At 37.0% G+C, this 21,356-nt stretch overlaps 1 protein-coding gene across 1 annotated transcript; it reads right to left on the bottom strand.

The window, feature by feature from the left end:
* Positions 1 to 2,327: 2,327 nt before the first annotated feature.
* On the bottom strand, positions 2,328 to 17,900 carry LOC127174771 (L-threonine ammonia-lyase). Its single transcript, XM_051125352.1, has 12 exons — positions 17,677 to 17,900; positions 13,898 to 14,209; positions 13,812 to 13,863; positions 12,012 to 12,128; positions 10,328 to 10,569; positions 8,235 to 8,400; positions 7,953 to 8,052; positions 7,791 to 7,866; positions 5,824 to 5,949; positions 4,622 to 4,789; positions 4,131 to 4,188; positions 2,328 to 3,179 (listed from the first exon to the last, which is right to left on the bottom strand). Exons 1-12 carry the CDS (start codon positions 17,784 to 17,786, stop codon positions 3,081 to 3,083), a joined length of 1,626 nt encoding a protein of 541 aa, XP_050981309.1. The 5' UTR covers positions 17,787 to 17,900; the 3' UTR covers positions 2,328 to 3,080.
* Between the last annotated feature and the right edge of the window lie 3,456 nt (positions 17,901 to 21,356).

The raw sequence follows: 21,356 nt of genomic DNA, 5'->3' as shown, positions 1-21,356 counted from the left end.
ATGTTAAATTATACTGAGTGACAACTTAGATATTTGAGTTGAATCAACTTAATCTTTTAAGGCAGCTGGGTTACTTACCATCTGTTAAGTTTAGGAAACACAAATATCTAAGTTGTTACTTAGTACAACTTAACATTTCAAGTTGACTAAACTTTTTTTAGTTGACTGAACTTAAAGTTTTAAGGCAGCAGGGTAACAAATTATTTTAAGCTGACTCAACAAATTGTGAAAACAACAAAACATGGTATCCACTGTGGTTAACAATGGTGTTTGGTATTTAATGGTATTTTTAAGGGATTTGTAAGTATTTATGTATGATTCTTTCTTTCTTTTTTGATTCGCGACACAGGCTCCAAGTCCCGATCTGAAGCAAAAGATTTACAAACCCGCTCTGAAGTCCCGATCTGAATCAAATAATTTGCGTCTCTGCCCCGAAGACCCAAATCAAATGATTCGCGATTAGCGCTTCGAAGTCCTGATCTGAATTCGCGAACCATAATTTCAGATCGGGACTTCGTAACGCGTATCAAGAATCCTCCAAATCGCTAAATGATTCGCGAACCCGCTCTGAGGTTCCGATGTAAATCAAATGAATTATGATAGCACTTTGTAGTCCCGAACTGAATCAAATGTTTCGTGATCTGACTGGAGCGCTTCGAAACGGTAAATCATTTTGCGACGCAATTTCAAAAAGCTCCGTTTCACCCATAACTATATGTGCTTTTTAAAATCATTACAAGCGATGTGGAAATGTGAAAATTAATGGCTGTTTTGATCTGGTTTGTGCTAGTGAATCGCTTGAATTGAATGGTCGAAGACACGAGTTTGAATCAATGGGAGCGGTTTCAGCGTAAATGACTCACTTAATTGATTCGGTTTGTCTTTTCGCGTCTTCTGCCATGTTTACAAGACACTGTCAGCAGGACAGTCAGTCATACAGCATCATGTTCATCAGCAGTGTTGGGGAGTAACTAGTTACATGTAACGGAATTACGTAATTTAATTACAAAATAAATCTAATTGTAATTAGTTACAGTTACTGAGAAAAAATATGTAATTAAATTACAGTTACTTTTGAAAAATGTTAATGATTACAAAGGGGATTACATCTGATTTTTTCACACAAACACACCCACATACAGATTTAATTGTCTACTTTTATAAACTGCATTGATTGCTCTAAAATGAGACACCAATGCTTCAAGAGTTTAGGACACAGAATAGGACACATGCTTATTCAATAACTCTTTTATTCCTATTTGGGTTTATGCATATACTTTAGTTTTTAAGATCAATTGTTTTTTTCCAAGGCATTGTTAGATGCCATTGTTTCATAACTATGTCATAACTATGCAAACATTTGATTTCAAAACCAGTATCATAGCTATTAAACTATTTCTTGTTATGATTTTAACTCTGAATTTAACCTCAGAATGATCTAAAATTATCTAAAAATAATTTTTTAAATACAATTATTACACGGCTGGAATGCTTGATTCTGATTGGTCAGTCATGACATTCCAAGGTATGTTATTCCCCGATAACAACTGGTAAAAGCTAATAACACACACTCATCTGGGAAACTTACGTTGGCCTATACGCTTGGTAATTTTTCTCAGTCGAAGCTTTGCATTTGGTTAGCTAATAAAATATTAAAACTCAATTCAATATTATTCAAGTGATAATAATATTTCAAGTGATAAAGGATTTTAAAAGTCTGACAGTAATCAGTGTTGAGTGCTACTGTAAGATTAACCCTGCCTGGTTTAACTGTTTTGAAATGATTAACAGTTGAAAATTTTAGAAATTTAGAAAAGTAATCAAAAGTAATGTTACATTACTTTAATAAAGTAATTGAAAAGTTACACTACTTATTACATTTTAAATCGAGTAACTTGTAATCTGTAACCTATTACATTTCCAAAGTAACCTTCCCAACACTGTTCATCAGACACTGCATCAGTGTGAGATGACGGACTGGTTTTGATAGGGCGGGTGTGTTAAATGTCTTATTCATTTTAATGCAGTATTTGTGAATGGAGGTTCCTGCAGTAGTTTGGTTCGTGTTGTAGCTCTGTGCCGCGGTCAAGGTGTCCTCAGCTAATAGACTTAAAGATTTAAACTCTAATCACTGCTCTCTCTCTCTCTCTCTCTCTCTAGAGGAAGTAATCTAAACTCTTATATTCAACTCATCTCACGTCTGTAGCGTCGGTGCTGAGGATTCTGGTCTGTAATAATGTGCAGATTCATACAGACACACATAATATCTAACCTGATAATCTCCATAAAATACAGCAGTCGGAGTGTGATTATATACAGGATGAGCTTTTATATTCACGAGCCAAACACAACAGACGTCAATACAGCTAGATTTATCAGCACACATTCATGAGTTTAATAAATAAAGTTATATACAGCACAAACCTCCTCAAATAATAATAATGATAATCATCCAATAATTATGAATCATTTAATTCTGGAACGACTGAAACATTCAGTGTTGCATCTGAATTAGTTTGAATTGAATTACAGTTCATATGTTTAGCTTTTTAGTGATCTGTACATTCATTTTTTAAAATATAAATCTGTTTCATGTGACATCAGTGACACTAAGAGTATTTATGACATTGTCTTTTCTTCTAAACGCTCTATCTGTGTTTAGTCAAACAACAGTGTCAGAAAAAAAATATGTTCATGTTTTTGTCTTGTTTTCTAGTAGAAATATCTGAACATTTTGAAATCAACAAACAAAATGATTTTAGATACTAAGTCTTGTTTTCTGAAAAGATTAACACAAGTGAGTTTTTTTGTAGAGGAACAAATGTGGCAGTGTGGAATGAAAAATAAACTCAATTCAAAGGAAAACAAGTGTATCGCTCTGACCACACCGGCAGATGTTTTCACTTAATTTTGATACATTTTCAAAAAACCACGAGTTTATATCTATATATATATAGTATATTTTGATTCTCAATTACATGTATCTGAGGATGTTTTGATATTTTACTCAAAAACATGAAAAAAGTTTGTTTTATACAATCATTTTTTGCAGTGTGTGTGTGTGTGTGTTTGTGTGCTGATCACCGCTCCAGCCAGCGCAGTGACGGGTATCGGTCCGACAGCGTCCGCCGTAGCTGTGAGTTCTGACTTTTATCCCTCATTTCAACGACACACTCCACCTGTGAGCACAATCACATCAGTCAAACAGCTTCTCAAACACACACTCATGGCTCATTCTGTCTGATTGTGTTTCCACAGATAAACCACAAACCCTGCATGTCTTTACTGAGACGGGGAACTCCTCAACGTACGGTATCTGATGATAATAATACCACGTACTTTATTATATGTAACCCTGGACCACAAAACCAGTCATAAGGGTACATTTTTAAAATTGAGATTTATATTGAATACAATAGAATAGAAAAGAATCAATAGAATAAATAACTTTTCCATTGCTGTGTGGTTTGTTAGAATAGGACAATATTTGGCCGAGATACAATTATTTAAAAATCTGAAATCTGAGGGTGCAAGAAAATCAAAATATTGAGAAAATCACCTTTAAAGTTGTCCAAATGAAGTTCTTAGCAATGCATATTACTAGTCAAAAATGTTTTGATATACTTACAATAGGAAATTTGCAGAATATCTTTACTTAACACCCTAATGATTTTTGGTATAAAAGAAAAATCAATAATTTTGACCCATACAATATATATATACCCGTGATACTTAAGATTGGTTTTGTGTTCCAGGGTCACAGGGTTTCCCAAACTGCAGATCATGATCAAGCCAGAAATTATTTAAATTATTTAAATAATAAAAATACACAATTTAAAAAAAACAAAAACAAAAAAAACCATATATATATATATATATATATATATATAAAATAATAACACTTACTAAATTTATTTACTAGCTGCATGTCATGTGAGAGTTAACCGAGTGAGACATTCAGAGTGCACATGTGAATGTGGTGTTAAATTACTGAAGTATCAACTTAAAATCTCAGCTCAAACACATTCAGCTGATTAAAATGTTTGGGAATTGCTGTATATACTGTGGTACAGAATGAAAATGAATATGTTTTATTTGTTTGTTAGTGTGTAAATCAAATGTCCTCTGACCTGTGCTTTGAAGAGCTCGGCTTTATCACTGTAACGTCTGTGACAAACATCCAGCAACCTGACAGAGAGAGAAAGAAAGAGTGTTGAGTTAGTGAGTTGGTTAGTTAGTGCTGCTTCAGGACATCTTGTAACTTTAACTGTGATCTCCATGACACGAGCTCACTGAACATTCACATGCTGATATTGATATGACCTGTAGCTTACATTTACATTGATGCATTTAGTAGATGCTCTTATTCAAAGTGACTAACATTACATTCAAGGTGCACATGCACGCACAACAGCAGCTCTAACAGTGGAAGTCATCGGTTCAATTCTCAGGGAATGCATGCTCTGATAACATGTACAGCTTGAATGCAATGCAAGTCACGTTGGATAAAAGCATCTGCATGATGCATGAATGTAAATAAGGGTTTAGTTGACTTTGTGTCTTTGAATCAGCACTGACACTGTGCATCTGTTCCTCCAGAACACTGTTGTCGTTCGCTCACCTGACGTCCTCTCTTGCCAGCAAGTCCAGTAGTTTGGCCATGTCTCCGGGCCATTCGGCCAGCTGCACCGTGAAGCGACTGACTCTGTCGTCCAGAACCAGAGCTCGTTCCACACACTGCAGAACCAGATCCAGTTCCATGTTTGCACTGCTCACCACCACCGCCACCCTACAGCACAACACAACCTTCACACAGGACTCTTACTTATATTTTAATTTCACGTTTCATGCAGATTTGTTCTGTTTTAAGTATTTTCCCCCTAAAGTTAGCTAGTTAGTTAATCTCAACATTTATCAGTATCTCTTAAACGAAAGAAATTTTTTTGTATTGTTATGTTCAAAATGACCCTAATTAGATGTAATACATTTCACCAAAAAGCACATAAAAAATAAATATGAGAACCAATTTTTTAAAAATATTTGTTTTCCACAAAACAGTAATATTATAAACATTATTTACATTTTTAAATATTTAAATAATATTTATAATATTAATAATTTGTAGAAAACAAATATTTAAAAACATTTATTCTCATTAACTTTAATTCTGAAAAAATATTTAATTTTTTTTTATTTTTTTTACAATTCTTATTTATTTAAATAAACTCTGCTCACATTGCAGTTTATGGGTTCAATTCCCCCCCCCAAAATTCACATGCATAAATTGAAAAATTCACACTTTCACTGCAGCACAAGCGTCTGTTAAATGCATAGATGTAAATTAATGTAATGTTAATTTCAACATTTAATAATATATTTTTAATCTAAAGTTGTATCTGTTCAGATTAGATAATGAACATGAACAACTGTATTTTTGCTAATAAATATTAACACATGCTATAAAACATGCATTGCTCATTGTTCGTTAGTGAATACATTAAATTATATTACAAATGAGACCTTATTGTAAATGATAATGTTGAAGTAATTCAGATAAACAATTTACTCTAGTAATATAGTTCATTAGCACACAGACGGATGCATTAATAACGTGCTGATCTGCATTTCACAGCAGCTTCAAGTGCAGCTCATGCATTCAGAGCCAGAGTTTGTTTTTTGAAGGAGATTCAGTTCAATAGATCACTGAAATGACTTCAGTCAAGTGTTTACCAACACAAACATGATAAAATCCTCTTCTAACTGACTCATCAAAAAGATGGTCCAGTTAGGATGGTAATAAAGTGAGTGAGGGGTTTTAACCACCTTTTTCCTTTAAGTTCTGGCAGTTGTCCCGCTAAGATGGCAGCCAAGCCCATGGCTCCTTCTGTGTCCACGGTCGAGCGCTCGTATTCCTGAAAGCGCAGCATGGCCACCAGAGCGTCCGCCTCCCTTCAGAGAGAGAGAAAACATCAGAAACACATACTCAAACGCAGAACAGACTCCACGTGACGCACACATAGCGCTCCTCAGTTCACCGCTGGAGACATTATAAAACACTTAACGCCCTAATGTATTATTGATGATGCTTACTATATATAGGCCAGCAGATGAGCCCAGAATATCAATGCAATTATTCCTTTTCATTGTGTTAAAATTCAAGGGAATCATTGATTTTCCAGGTCAGTGGATTCAATACAGTTCATCAAAAATACACACACACACACACAAAAAAAAAAAAAAAAAAAAAAAAAAAAATTATGGAGCCCTATTTCTGCTACTTAATAAAAAAAAAAAGTTCTTGCAACTTTTTGTCTCACAATTTTGACTTTTTTCCTCAGAATTGTAAGATAAAAATTACCTTTTTAATTTTTTATTTAGTGGTGGAAATTGGCTTCCATAAAAACAGTACATTTGTGAGAACTACTTTTTAAACATTTTAAACATGTTCATCAACTAAAAATGTGTTGTGGGTCAAATTCACCTGGAACAAAATCTATTCCATTAAGAAACATGCTTAATTGCATGTCAAGCATTTTGTGTTCATGTGTTTGTTGTATATACAGTAGTACGCACCATCATTATGGTGTACACTGAATTTGGTCTTAATACATTACGTCACATTAAGTGTTTTACGGTTGAATACTGGAACGCTCTAATAAAAATACAAAAACAAATAGTTCTGGTCCTTGATTCTGATTGGTGTAGCTGTTGTAAATTACTCTACAAACATACACATTTGTTTACTTTTGTGTGTTGCTCTGCAACCACTTTGTTGCAACCACAACTCTTTCTGAGGAACTACATTGTTTGGTGAAAGAATAATGTTTTTATCAGTATTGTTACACTTTATTTGCTCTTTTATTTTTTGAAACCTTTCTACGTACGCTACCGTTCAAAAGTTTGGGGTCAGTAAGACTTGTAACAGTCTTTAAAGAAGTCTCTTATGCTCATCAAGGCTGCATTTATTTGATTAAAAATATAGAAAAAAAAACAGTAATATTGCAAAATGTTTTTACAATATAAAATAATGTTTTTTATTTTAACATACTTTAAAATAGAATTTATTCCTGTGATGAAAAGCTGAATTTTTATCAGCTGTTACTCCAGTCTTAAGTGTCACATGATCCTTCAGAAATCATTCTAATATGCGGATTTATTATTAGAATGATCAATGTTGGATAATATCAACAGTTGTGCTGCCAAATATTTTTTGGAACCTGTGATTTTTTTTTTCTCAGGATTCTTTTATGAATAACAAGTTTAAAAAGTACAGTGTTTATTCAAAATATAAATATTTTATAACAATGTAAATTATTTATTATTAACTTTTAATAAACTTTTAATTATTAACTTAATACATCCTTGGTGAATAAAAGTACTCATTTCTTAAAAAAAAAAAAAAAAAAAAAAAAAAACAATAAAAACGTACTGACCCTAAACTTTTGAACGGTAGTGTATATGGAATAACAGTTTTCTAAAAGCAATAAGCCCCGTGAAGCTGTGGTTTACAGTGAATTTATAACAGCTAAGGGATTTTAACAACGCCCCTTTGAACATGTTAGTTGAATTAAGCAAATTCTAAGGGAATTTTGCAGCACAGAGGTCTTGGGTTCGATTCCCAGGAAATGCATGAACTGATAAAGTGTAAACCTTGAATGCAATGTAAAATGCTTTTTTATAAATGTGTATGCCAAAATGCATGAATGCCAAATGTTAAATTTTATTGCACATCTCCAGTAACAACTGAATTTATCTGTAGATATGAATGGAACCAGTGATCTTCAAGATACCTGACAGAAATGACTTTGTCCACCATTTTCTTGGCCAGCTGAAAGGTGTGTGTGCCCAGAGAGTGATCCACCAAATCTGTGTGACCAAGCAGAGCACAAACCCATCAGAACTGCTCACAGGAGAAAACAGGTTAGTTAGAATGGTAAAGCAGGGGATTTTACCTCTGTAGAGTTTCTTGTTGGGGTTGCAGTAGAGATCTTTAATGGGAGAGTCTGTTTTGAGCGACTGCAGTAGCAGAGGAAACTCCTCCGGTTCGACACCCTGTGGGAGACACAGCATGAATTCAACACAACCACTTATTCTGTACTTTGTTAATGCATTTGAGATCTAACAGTATATGAATCGTTCACAGATCTGATGAAATGCATGAGTTCATTCAGCTTTAACCAAGTGGAGCGTGAACCCGGAGCCGTAACGCCGCGTTTCCGTCAGACTGGACTCACTATGACAGAGATGCGAGGGTTCAGGTGTTTGATGGCAGCTGCGGTTCCCGCCAGGAGGCCACAGTGTCCGCCCGCAGGCACGATGACCGCGTCCAGCTTGGGCACCTGCTCGTAAATCTCCAGACCCACTGTTCCCAGACCTGCCAGATACACGGCGCTGTCGTCCCTGCGGGGCGGATGAGAGGCAGATGGGTGAGAGATGGATCCGTCATACCTGTCCAACTGCCCTCATGACAGACAGACACTCCGAACTCTGCCAAATCACCGCTTTGCTTTCAGGTTTGTGTTCAGCGCTCAAGGATGAAGAGTCACGCGTGAGCGGGCACAGGTTTGGACACGTCTGTTTGTTCTTTATGTGTTAGGATAATAGTACAGTGGGAGTGATTTAGAGACCAAAACATATGTGACCCTGGAGCACAAAACCAGTCGTAAGTATCACGGGTATATTTGTATCAATAGCCAACAAAACAATGATTGGGTCAAATTGAACGATTTTGCTTTTATGCCAAAAATCATTAGGATATTAAGTAAAGATGAAGATATCTATGAAGATATTTTGTACATTTCCTACTGTAAATATATCTAAACTTAATTTTTGATTAGTGATATGCATTGCTAAGAACTTCATTTTCTCAATATTTTGCTTTTTTTGCACCCTCAGATTTCAGATTTTCAAATAGTTGTATCTCAGCCAAATATGGTCCTGACAAACCATACATCAATGGAAAGCTTTATTCAACTTTCAGACGATGTATAAATCTCAGTTTCAGAAAATTGACCCTTATGACTGGTTTTGTGGTGCAGGATCACATATTACACAGATGAAAACAACCTTATATATCTGAGCTTATTTTTTGGATGGATTCCAACTTTTGACTGCTCATGTCATTTCACTCACTTTTACTGATGCACCTTACTAACTAACCCATCTTTACCAGTACTTACACTACCTGTCAACATTTTGGAACAAATATGTTTTTTCAATGTTTAAAAAAAGTCTCTTCTGCTCACAAAGGCTGCATTTTTTTTATCATAAATACAGTACAATTATGACATATTAAAATATGTTTATTATGTGAATATGTGTTAAACTGTAATTTATTTCTGATGTGCAGCTGAATTTTCATCCTCATTACTCCAGTCTTCAGTGTCACATGATCCTTCAGAAATCATTCTAACATGCTGATTTGCTGCTCAACAAACATTTCTGATTATATGTGTAAACTGTGATACACTACTAACTATCAAATGTTTGGGGTATTTTTTTAAGAAATTAATACTTTTAGTCATAAATGACATTAAATTGATCAAAAATGACAGTAAAGACGTTTATAATGTTACAAAAGATTTCTGTTGCTAATAAATGCTTAATTTTTGAACTTTCTATTCATCTGTGAATCCTGAAAAATAAAATGGGCTGCACAACAACTGTTTTCAACATTGCTAATAATCAGAAATGTTTCTTGAACAGCAAATCAGCATATTAGAATGATTTCTGAAGGATCATGTGACACTGAAGACTGGAGTAATGATGCTGAAAATTCAGGTTTGACCATGGAAATAAATTACATTTTAACATATTCACATAGAAACAGGTGTTTGAAATTGTAATAATATTTCAGAATTTTTACTGTGTCTTTGATCAAATACATATAGCCTTGGTGAGCAGAAGAGACTTCTTTCATAAACACTGAAAAACTTAATTATTCCTAAATTTAGTCTGCAGTATGTAGCCTATTTTTGTCCTCTTCTGAGGTTTTCTGGATTATGAATCTGAACTGTAGATGTCACTGTAGGACTCAGAGAGTAGAAGTGAATCACATGATAAATGACAGGCAGAAACACACAAAGATCTTCTTAAATGAGTCAAAGGTTTCTAGATAATGAAGATGCCGTCTGTCCATCTGTGCTGAATTCACCAACAGACTGTCGTCTAACAAGCGTCTTAATATCTTCATGCCTTATAGTCGCATGTACTGCAGCTCTAATCTGCTCAATCAATAATGCATGAAAAAATTAAGATATTATAAACATTTGCTATCTCATCTAGACTGACTGAACTCCTCAGATGTGAAGTTTTGACCCAGACTCACTCCTCCAGACACAGGTATCCGTTCTCTCGGGCCAGGTGTCTGGCGTGGTTGACGGAGTCTCGGGCCGTGCTGCCGTACGAGATGACCATGGCGCCGTAGTCTCTGTACATGCGCAGGCGAGGAGGAGAGCTGTACGCCGGCATGATGACGAACACCGGGATCCGCATCTCCACCGCGTGATACGCCACCGCCATGGAGAAGTTACAGTCTGTGGCCACGATCACACCCTTCCTCTGCTGATCCTGGAACAGGCACACGGTGACACTCATGTTTCATATTTCATACTGGATTTAATGATGAAAATATGTCAAGAAACCAAAAATCACATACAATCACACTGTGGTTTCTTGACACATTATAATCATATTAAACAAAATATCACTTTTACTATGTTTAAACCCTATTGTGATTGTGAGAATGGTCACGGATGAGTGATTTCCATGTAAAACTGATGGTGCAGACCAAACCGTAAGTCGTAGAGACTTGAAACTTGGAGGGATGGTAGTACTCACACCGCCTACAATGTGACCAAGGCTCGCCCCAATCGGCCTGACGGGGGCGCTACAGCGATCAAAAGTACTAAATCACTCATAACCCCTACACCATCAGTCCAGGCTCAAGTGTCTTATGTCGTTGGAATCCCTGGCTCATTTTTTGCAAAACCTACTTTTGCAAACTAGTCCTAGGTTTTTCACTCGATTGGAACCAAACAAGTGCAGAAAGATTCTCTGGAGAGTGAATACAATAATAATCAAAAAAAGTTGAACTTTCGACTCACTGTGGCAAAGGGACGCCAAAACGTTCAAAAGATGTTCAAAATATAAGAGCTCCATCTGAGGTCACAGGAAGAAAATTGCGGAGATTGGCCATTTGGTGGCGCAATAAGAGGGGAGAAAACATAAAAATGGCTATAACTAGGCAATCATTTGTCCTATCTGCATGAAAATCATTGTGCACAGTCTTGGTCCAAAATGCCACAAGCGTCTATGGGGACATTTTTGCATATTTAAAAAAAGGGCGCCAATGGCCAATTAAATTTGAGCACCTATTAGACAAGGTTAATGGAGGCTGATCAGAATGAAATTCTGTGGGCCTGTTTGACTTACAGCCCCAAAGGTGTGTGAGAAATTTGAAAGAAATCAGCCATCTGTGGAAAACCTACTTTTGCGAACTAGTCCTAGGTTTTTTGTTTTTAAGTGCAGTTCTCTGAACTGTCTATTTCATTAATTATCAAAAACATGTTGAAATGTACCATTTGGGAAGCTATAACAGGGTGCTTTAGTAAAGGTGCCTGTCCAAATATACCCAAAAGCCTATAAAGCCTAAAGGAAAACTCAAAACTTCACGAAACCCGCTGAGCACATGTGACAGGTGATTCAAAACAAGCATGCAAAGTTATAAAACATTATATTTCTGTGGTAAATCACCTGGATTTGACACAAATGCTTTTTTAATAATTGATTTAGGTGGTTACAGACTTGCTAAATAATATGTAATGTCTTTTCTTCATGTGCTTAAATACCTAAAGCGCCTGAACCTCGGTAATTGTTGCTTACAGCTGATGATTTGTTTGTAAATGAAGTTTGTGCATGACTTATGCTCTGGTTATTTCATGTAACGCAGTGACATAAGTGTGACTGAAGTGTTCAGATGCTGTTTGTATTAGAGGTGACGCTGATTGTACCTGTTTGAGCGAGGACAGCAGGTACAGCACTCCTCTCTCCTTCACTGAACCCGTGTAATGCAGAAGCTCTTTCTTCAGGTAGATCTCCATGCCGTACTGTTTGGACAGTCTGGAGTACTGCGGGCAGAACACACACGTTCATCAGTTTGACATCAGAGAGCTGTTTGTAAATCTGGCAAATGCCTCTCATTTTTAGCAGGTCATGAAACTAAACTAACTGACGCAGGGGAACGAATTTAAACAAACCTTTCCAAATTCACACTTAACTCAAGATCCCCTCATACAGCGTAACTGTACCCGTTCAGAGATGGCTTTAGGATTTCATTAAATCATTCCTGCAGAACTCAATATCAGTATCTGCATTTTGATCAGGCGCAGATGTTTCAGTCTGATTGAATGTTGATATTAGATCTGCTCTAGGCTCCCCTAAAATATTCATTATCTCCCCTAAATGAATTAATATGTCACTCAATATATTTTCTCAGTGATTGTTTTTTTTTCCAGCTGTACTTTTCTCACTGTCAGTCACAGCCCATTGAATCAGAGCGCCGGTGCTTTACAATGATGCAAAAAAAAAAAAAAAAAAAAAAAAAAAAAAAAAAACCTACTTAAATCTGAATTTGTTTATTCAGTTATATATTTTGAAATATTGCTCTGATTATATATATTCAATATTATTATATATATATGCAATATTATGCAAATATAGATAGAAGTAAAAATGCTAAATAAAAATAAAATTATAAAACAAAATAAAAATATAAATGGCGAGTCATGTGTAGTACTGTAAAATAATTCAAATTATTCAACTAAAACATAGTAATTCATTATACATATGTTGCCATTCAAAAGTTTGGAATCAGTAAGATTTTTAATGTTTTTAAAGACTTTCTCATCAAGGCTGCATTTATTTGATTTAAAAAAATGCTGAAAAATAGCAAGATTTTTAAATATTACTGCAATTTTAAATATCTGTTTTCTATGTTAATATATATATTAAAATGTAATTTATTGCTGTAAAATTTAAGCTGATGTTTCAGCATCATTACTTCAGTCTTCAGTGACACATGATCCTTCAGAAATCATTCTAATATGCTGATTTATTATCAATGTTGAAAACAGTTTTTGCTGAAATATTTTCAGGATTTTTTGATGAACAAAAATAAATATGCTAAATAATGTAATAGAAATAAATAACACTGCTTTGATGAATAAAAAGCAGCATTTATTTAAAATATAAATATTTGTAACACTATATACTAACATTCAAAAGTTTGGGGTCTGTATTTTTTCTTTCTTTTTTCTTTTAAATATATATATATATTTTCCAGCCAGGATATGTCAAATTGGTAAAACAAAACATTGCTAGAAAAGATTTTGAATAAATAATTGAAAAAAAAAATTATGTTTTTAAACATTTTGTTTCAATGATAGTTAAATTTAGCTTTTCCCTATTAAATAACACTGTCTGAGTTATTGGTTTAATTGAACAACAATTAACAAAACATTTTTTTTTTTTTTTTTTTTAAATAATTCATCTTTCTCTCAAATTAAATAAGTACTTCTGCTACTCATACAGCCATTTTTGTGCCTTTTGTAAAATCTAAAGTCATTTTAGATCAACACTGACCAAAAATATTTTGATTGATTTTACAGCTATTGCTATTCTAAAATACACTACTGATAGGACAGCTTGGACGAGTAGTGTTATCTCTGTGTGGTTTGGTGTGTGTGTGTGTGTGTGTGTGTGTGTGTGTGTGTGTGTGTGTATGTGTGTGTGTGTGTACTTGTTTTTGCTACATTGTGGGGACAAATGGGTGTTTTCTGAATGCCGGTCTGCTGAAATAGTAAATGATGTTTATCTGAAAGTGTAACGGCGCAAACATGTTTTCGCTGAGGGTGTCCTTAGGGGCAGATGTTCTGGTGGAGCTTTGGCTGCTGACTTGCTCTCGCTGCCTTTCTTCATGGCCGGTTTGGGTGTGGACATCAACTGGACTTCCGGCGGTTCTGAAACGCTGGTCTCGAAGACCTTCACATCTCCATTGAGGTACTCCTCGGCTCCAAAGTCCTTCAGGCGTTCTGGGCAGATGAGTGTGGAGCGGCGACCCACGCGGCCGTTCCCGATGTAGCCGTCTTTAGCGCACGGCCCGCTGTGGAAGGAGCAGTCGGGTTTGGAGAAACTTCTGCGCTGCTCCGCACTGTGCGGGGAAAAACCAAGAGTAATTCCTATTCAGCTCTTTTTGCATTTCTCCTCAAGTTGTTTACTAATCTAGTTTTTACTAAACCTTTTACTGTAAATACTGTGGCTCTTTTGACAGTCACTCTAAATAAATAAATGTAAATATATATAATAATATTGTTATTCAAGTGAACTAAAATGGAACAAACAAGACTCTCAAGAAACACAGGACCATCAAAGAACCTGAACAACCCACATGCCATCTGAAGATGCTCCTGACAGTTTACATCTGTTCATGTGTTTCTCTCCAGTGGCTTCAGACAACTACAGACAGCAGGTTAGTTCTATTTTCTGCTGATATGGAAGAGGTTTACAGTTTACTCAGCTCAAATAAACAACAGCGTGACTCAACAATGAAAAACAACGCAGAACCAGTGCTGGCGGATCACTGTGATTCATGCATATTACATGTATATTCCAGCATATTAAATTGCCCGAATGCTTCAGTCAAGGTGACAACATCACTAGAGCCACGTTTACACTGCAAAACAGAAGCAGCATCTCAACAGGCATTTAGTTGAATTTACACAGCAATTATAATTGCATAAATTTGCCTTTGATAACAGAGGCTGCGGTGGGTCAGAGCTGTTTTAATATAGTCTTGCTTTTATGCTGCATCAGTTTTAACACTGAATTGTGAGTAGCCTTAGTTTAGCTGTGTAAAAAAAAGATAATCACCCCCTTGTCATCCAAGAAGTTCATGTCTTCTTTCTTCAGTCATAAAGAAATTAAGTTTTTTTAAAAAACATTTCAGGATTTCTCTCCGTATAATGGACTTCTATGGTGCCAATGAGTTTGAACTTCCAAAATACAGCCTCAAAAGGATCCCAGCCGAGGAAGAAGGGTCTTATCTAGCAAAATGACTGGTTATTTTCTAAAAAAAATGGACAATTTATATACTTTTCAACCTCAAATGTGACCCTGGACCACAAAACCAGTCTTAAGTCGCTGGGGTATATTTGTAGCAATAGCCAAAAATACACTGTAGGGGTCAAAATTATAGATTTTTCTTTTATGCCAAAAATCATTAGTATATTAAGTAAAGATCATGTTCCATGAAGATATTTTGTTAATTTCCTACTGTAAATATATCAAAACTTAATTTTTGGTTAGTAATACGCATTGCTAAGAAATTAATTTGGACAACTTTAAAGGCGATTTCTCAATATTTAGATATTTTTGCACCCTCAGATTTCAGATATTCAAACAGTTGTACCAAATATTGTCATATCCTAACAAACCATACATCAATGGAAAGCTTATTTATTCAGCTTTCAGATGTTGTATGAGTTTTTAAAAAGTGACCCTTATGGCTGGTTTTGTGGTTCAGGGTCACAAATGCTTGTGTTGTCTAGCTCTGCGTGAAATCTGTTTTTTCCGGTTCATGACAGTTAGTGTATGTTGACGAACTCCCATCTCATTTTCTCCTTCAAATTGTCCTACATCGCTGCAGAAGTACCGACCCAGTGTTTACAAAGTGAAAATGCAAAGAAGATCAAACACCCTTTACAAAAAAAAGGTAAAACAGCGTTGTAGGATGATTTTGAAGTTGGAGAAGAAAATGAGATGGGAGTTTTTTGACATACCCTAACTGTCATGAACCGGAAAAAACAGAGTTCACACAGAGCTAGACGAGAGGTTAAAAAGTACATAAATTATTATTATTATTTTTTTTTTTTGAAAATAACCAATTGTTTCACTAGATAAGACCCTTCTTCCTCGTCTTTAGAGCCCTTTGAAACTGCATTTAAACTACACTTTGGAAGTTCAAACTCACAGTCACCATTGAAGTCCACTATATGGAGAACATTCCTGAAATGTTTTCCTCAAAAATCATAATTTCTTTACGACTGAAGAAAGAAAGACATGAACATCTTGGATGATCAGGGGGTAAGTACACTATCTATAAATTCTGGAAAATATTCTGGAAGTGAACTACTCCTTTAAGAGTATTTCAGTGTCTGAGGTCGTTTTTCCAGCACTGAAGTCTATTAATATCTGAGCTCTGCAGGTTTGACCTCTTGCCTCATTCTTACGTCACAGCTTTTATCTGTTAGAGAGAAACACCCTGTGATGAACCATACAGGATCATCTTTGATATGCACATTTCTGAGACTCTAAATGATCAACCTTTGCTGTTAAACCTGTTTCACACACAATCTGCTTAATCTAATAATTTCTTCTGTCAACTGATTGACAGTTTAGAGGTTTTACAGAGTAAAAGCTCTTTAAGTGTAATTGTACAAACGTCCAGCTTCTACAAAATACCCTTACATGTCAGAATAACTGTAGTCATATTTCCAGATGAACACTTACTGGACTGAAGCAGCTTGACTTTACTTGATTCTCTATGAATCATTTAGTAGAAAAATCAGTGAGTGTCAAATCTGATCGTCAGGATCTTTTGAGGAACATTTGTTTCCAGAAGCTTTATTTTAAATGTTCCTCAGTGGAGGAATGATCTTCACAAGCCTCCAAAACATCTCACATCTTTGTTCATTGGATTGCATTGCATTATATGTTTGGATCATTTCAGTCTCATCTTACTAAGACATTTTATTGGAGAAATAGAGTCACCACTGATATTTACAGCATTTTATGTCAGTATCTGCTCTAGTGTTATAAGGATCTCATTGATTTACATTACAAGCAGCAGAATTTTATCATATAACTATCAGCATCTGCTGCAAATTCACATTTTTGCTCAGTTTGACTCTATGAAGAAAACTGAGCTGTTTTTCCTCCATATTCTCACTATATGAGCCATGAAAGACTGATGGATCAAATATGACACTCAACAAAAAACACATGCAAACTTTTGAAATATTTTGTCTGTCATTTAAAAAATGTTTTTTACAAGGTTAATATCATGCATAAATGACTGTTTGTTTGAAGAGTCCTCTTTCAGCTCTTATTCTCTCTAAACATGTTTACCGTGGCAGGAAGAGAAGGATGAAGGTGAGGAAGAGTCTGAGGAGGATGTACACTAAAGCTTGGAAGAGCGACAGGAAGGTGGCGTTCTCAGTGAGCTGTGGGAACGGAGGGAGAGCTACGGATGAGGACGGGTCTGCTGCTTCTACAGGAGAAGGACCAGGAGCTTTGGAAGCAGGTTGAGGAGCATCAACCTTCTTAGAAGCTGCAGGCTTTGACCTGCTGGGTTTTCTTGGAGTGGGTTGAGGAGCAGAAGCTGCTGAGGGTGATGGAGATGCATGTTGGTGTCTCTGTGTGAGTTCTGCTTCAGGTTTGGGTGTCTTAATGGTTGCATGTGAGTCAGTGGATGGAGGAACTACAGGATGGGAAGGAGGAACCGCCACACGCTGGTGAAACTCCACACCAGTCACATCACGCCTCTCAGACTCAGGAGGACACTGGGAAGGTGTTGGAGACTCTCTAGGGGTTTCAGATGTACACGCTACGGTTTCCCACCTTTGCCAGAAGGGATCATATTCCTCGCTGTCATTAAAGCTTCTCCGTGTCTCCTGCGCCTGGGAGCCGTCGTTCACAAAGTTAGCAAAAAACTGCGCCGCGAAATTCATCCTGTACTCAAGCGGACATGAAATACGAAGCTCAGCAGACACTTTCTCTCTGTCCGGGGGTATTGTCCTCTTTCTCAGGCGTCCACCTTATTTAAGGAGGGATTAGCCGTAATCACACGCTCGAGTCTCTCCCGCCCTTCCAGCCCTCCAGACTCCACCTCCAGCTCTATTCCTGTATCAGACCCAGTTTAAACCCGCCTCTCACATGCTATAATCAGACTCTCTAAATGGATAGATGAGGACTTAATGCTTCCCACACAATAATGACCTGGGACTGTTGTTCAGCACAAAGTGCCCTCTATAAGACCTTGAGCTTTGACCTCTAGGACAGGCCAAATCCTCCTCAGACCAGATCACAGATCACCTCTGACTTCACACACATCATTTATGATGCTCCAGACTCTAAACATGCTACATCCATGATATATACTATTCATATTCATTGTAGTGTGTACACACTCACCATCAGTTTTTAATGTAAACATCTCAGCACATTTAAATAACAATCTCATTGGTTAACCAGATTTGGACATTATTTACATTACATTATTTTAAAGGAACTGTAAGTGTTTGCCCATGCAGAGCTCTCCACCACAGTGCTGTTCTGTTTGGTTGCTAGGGTGTTTATGTGGTTTCTAGGGTGTTCCTAGGATGTTCAGGATGGTTGCTGGGCTGTATGTGTGGTTTCTGGGGTGTTTCTAGAGTGTTTAGGTTGGTTTCTACGGTGTTGCTAGGGTGGATATGTGGTTTGTAGGGTGTTCAGGGTGGTTGCTAGGATGTATGTTTGGTTGCTAGGGTGTATATGCGGTTTCTGGGGTGTTGCTAGGATGTATATGTGGTTTCTAGAGTGTTGCTATTATGTTCAGGGTGGTTGCTAAGGTGTATGTGTGGTTACTATGGTGGTTGCTAGGGTGTATTTTTAGCTTCTGGTGTGTTGCTAGGGTGTTCAAGGTGTTTTTGAGGGTGTTGCTTGGGTGTATATGTGGTTTCTAGGGTGTTGCTAGTATGTTCAGGGTGGTTGCTAGGGTGTATGTGTGGTTTCTAGGGTGTTGCAAGGGTTTATGTATTGTTTCTCGGGTGTTGCTAGGATGTATATGTGGCTTATAGGGTGTTGGTAGTATGTTTAGGGTGGTTGCTAGGACGTTTTGGTGGTTGATGCAGTATTCTGTGTGGTTGCTATGTATTGTCAGGATGTTCTGGGTGGTATCTAGGGTGTTGCTAGGGTTTTCTGGGTGGTTGCTAGAAATTGCTGGGAGTTTTGGGTGGTTGTTAGAGTGTTGCACGGTTGTTCTGTGTCATTGTCAGGGTGGTCTATGTGGTTAATAGGGTGTTCTGAGTGGTTTCTAGGGTGTTGCTAGGGTGTATGTGTGTGTGCTTGCTGTGTGCTGTTGGGTTGTTCTGGGTAGTTCTTGGGGTGCTGCTAGGATGTTTTGGTGGTTGATGCAGTGTTCTGTGTGGTTGCTATGTATTGGTACGGTATTCTGGATGGTATCTAGGTTGTTGCTAGGGTTTCCTGGGTGGTTGCTACATATTGCTGGGGGTTTTGGTAGTTGTTAGAGTGTTGCATGGTTGTTCTGTATCATTGTTAGGGTGGTCTATGTGGTTTCTAGGGTGTTGCTAGGGTGTGCGTGTGGTTTCTAGGGTGTTGTGTGTGGTTGCTGTGTGCTATTGGATTGTTCTGGGTAGTTTCTAGGGTGCTGGTAGGGTGTTTTGGTGGTTGACATGGTGTTCTGTGTGGTTGCTAGGTATTGTTAGGGTGTTCTGGGTGGTATCTAGGGTGTTGCTAGGGTTTTCTGGGTGGGGATGTTGCATTGTTAGGATGTTGCATGGTAGTTCTGTGTCATTGCTAAGGTGGTCTGTTTGGTTACTAGGGTGTTCTGAGTGGTTGCCAGGGTGTTTTGTGTGGTTGCTAGGGTGTTGCCTAGTTCTGGGTGGTTGCTAGAGTTTTCTGGGTGGTTGCTACAGTGTTTCTAGGTTGTTCTATGTGGCTCATGTCTCTTCTGGTCTTCTGGATGTGGCTTGTGTACCTCCTTCAGTGTGCATGGGATTTCTAACTGTTTTCTAGTCCAGCAGGTGAAAAGGTGCGTCTGATCACATAGTAAAGTATCAGCACAGTCTCCTAAACAGTGCATGATCTGAGAAATCACTTGTGTCTCAAATGCAGCACTAGCACACTCAGCTTTAGTACTCAGTGCTGGAGGTTTCATCACATCACTGTCAGCACTAGTACTAGTAAATCATATGACCTGTTTGCTTTCAGACCCTGTTGCATGGTTAAATAACATAATTCCTCACATAAATGTTTAAATGTAATACAAGCATTTCAGTTTAAAAAAAATCACACATCAAACTCTGCCCAGAGTGTTTCCTGCATACTATCATTCATCCACAGAATATGTTTTATGGAGCTTGTAATGAAATGTTTCCTTTGTCCCTTTAAATCCAGCGTGATGCAGACGAACATGTGCAGACGAGATTTACAGAAGAACACTAACCCTAGACATCACACCTGACAGCTCCAATACATCACACAAAACTAACAAGGGCTGAAGAAGATCCCAAAGCAGGATCATTGTTGTCCATGTCCGTCCCCTTGATGACCATTCCAGGAAACAGAAAGGGAATGAAGCCCAGCCAAGAGAAAGTCAATACGGAGACAGAGCCAAGAAACGCTTTCCAGCAGATTCTAGCGGTGAGGCAGCACAAATCATTTAATACTCAGAATATTTGGAAGAATTGACTTCCCTTGAGAACAAATAGATCTGTGTGTTTGGAGGAACCAATCACAGTGAATCAGGCACGGAGGTGGCTGTAAACACAGAGGAGAAGATAAAAGAGAAGAGCAGCAAATCTTTCAATGAGATCAGCTATCAGAGAGTCTGCGTTTGTCCGGTTGGCGTACGGTTTGAGTTATCTTCAGTCGCGTAAGCACCATTGTGTATCCTTCTCTCTTAAGGAGCTTTGCACATCGTACATGGTGAACTTTACCCTTGAACACCTGCGGCTGAACTTTTGCTCTGTTTCAGTTTCTTGCTCTGCTGCTACAGGCAAACAAACCATCAGTACTATGTGCAGTGGGTAATAACTCATTACATGTCATCCTGATTACACAATCGGATTCCAAAAATTAAGTACTTGTAATTTGATTATATTACATTTTAAATTGTTCAGAATATGATTACTTTTTTATAGATTACATGATTACATTAGTCACACAATAGCAATAAATTATTCATAATTTGATTCTCCCTATTTTTTTTTTTTTTATCTTTTAAATTTTATCTTCTAAAATCAATGCAAATCTTGCAGATGCAAATCTTCCTGCCGTCCCACAGTTTAGTGCATAACAAGAATGATGCAGGGTTGTAGCTCGAACGAGCCTACTCATTATTGAATTTTGACATCCGAATCGGTAACCAATGCGTTGCAAAATGATTTATTTTTTTCTAAGCGCTCCAATCAGATCATTTGATTCAGATCGGGATCGCTGATGCGTCTAGTGAATCTGAATGATCGAAGTCACGAGTTTGAATCAATCGGAGCGGTTCCAGCGTAAATGATTCACTTAAT

This window comes from Labeo rohita, chromosome 13 (genome assembly GCF_022985175.1).
Source record: "Labeo rohita strain BAU-BD-2019 chromosome 13, IGBB_LRoh.1.0, whole genome shotgun sequence".
NCBI lineage: Eukaryota > Metazoa > Chordata > Actinopteri > Cypriniformes > Cyprinidae > Labeo > Labeo rohita.
This window is presented reverse-complemented; position numbering and strand designations above follow the sequence as displayed.

Excerpts from the sequence above, each read along its gene's own strand:
- LOC127174771 (XM_051125352.1), bottom strand. The coding sequence starts at position 17,786 with ATGAATTTCGCGGCGCAGTTTTTTGCTAACTTTGTGAACGACGGCTCC. Across the intron at positions 10,570-12,011 it reads TGCTGTCCTCGCTCAAACAG|GATCAGCAGAGGAAGGGTGT; the intron begins GTACAATCAGCG and ends TGCCTGTTCCAG. Across the intron at positions 8,401-10,327 it reads GGATACCTGTGTCTGGAGGA|GGACGACAGCGCCGTGTATC; the intron begins GTGAGTCTGGGT and ends TCCGCCCCGCAG.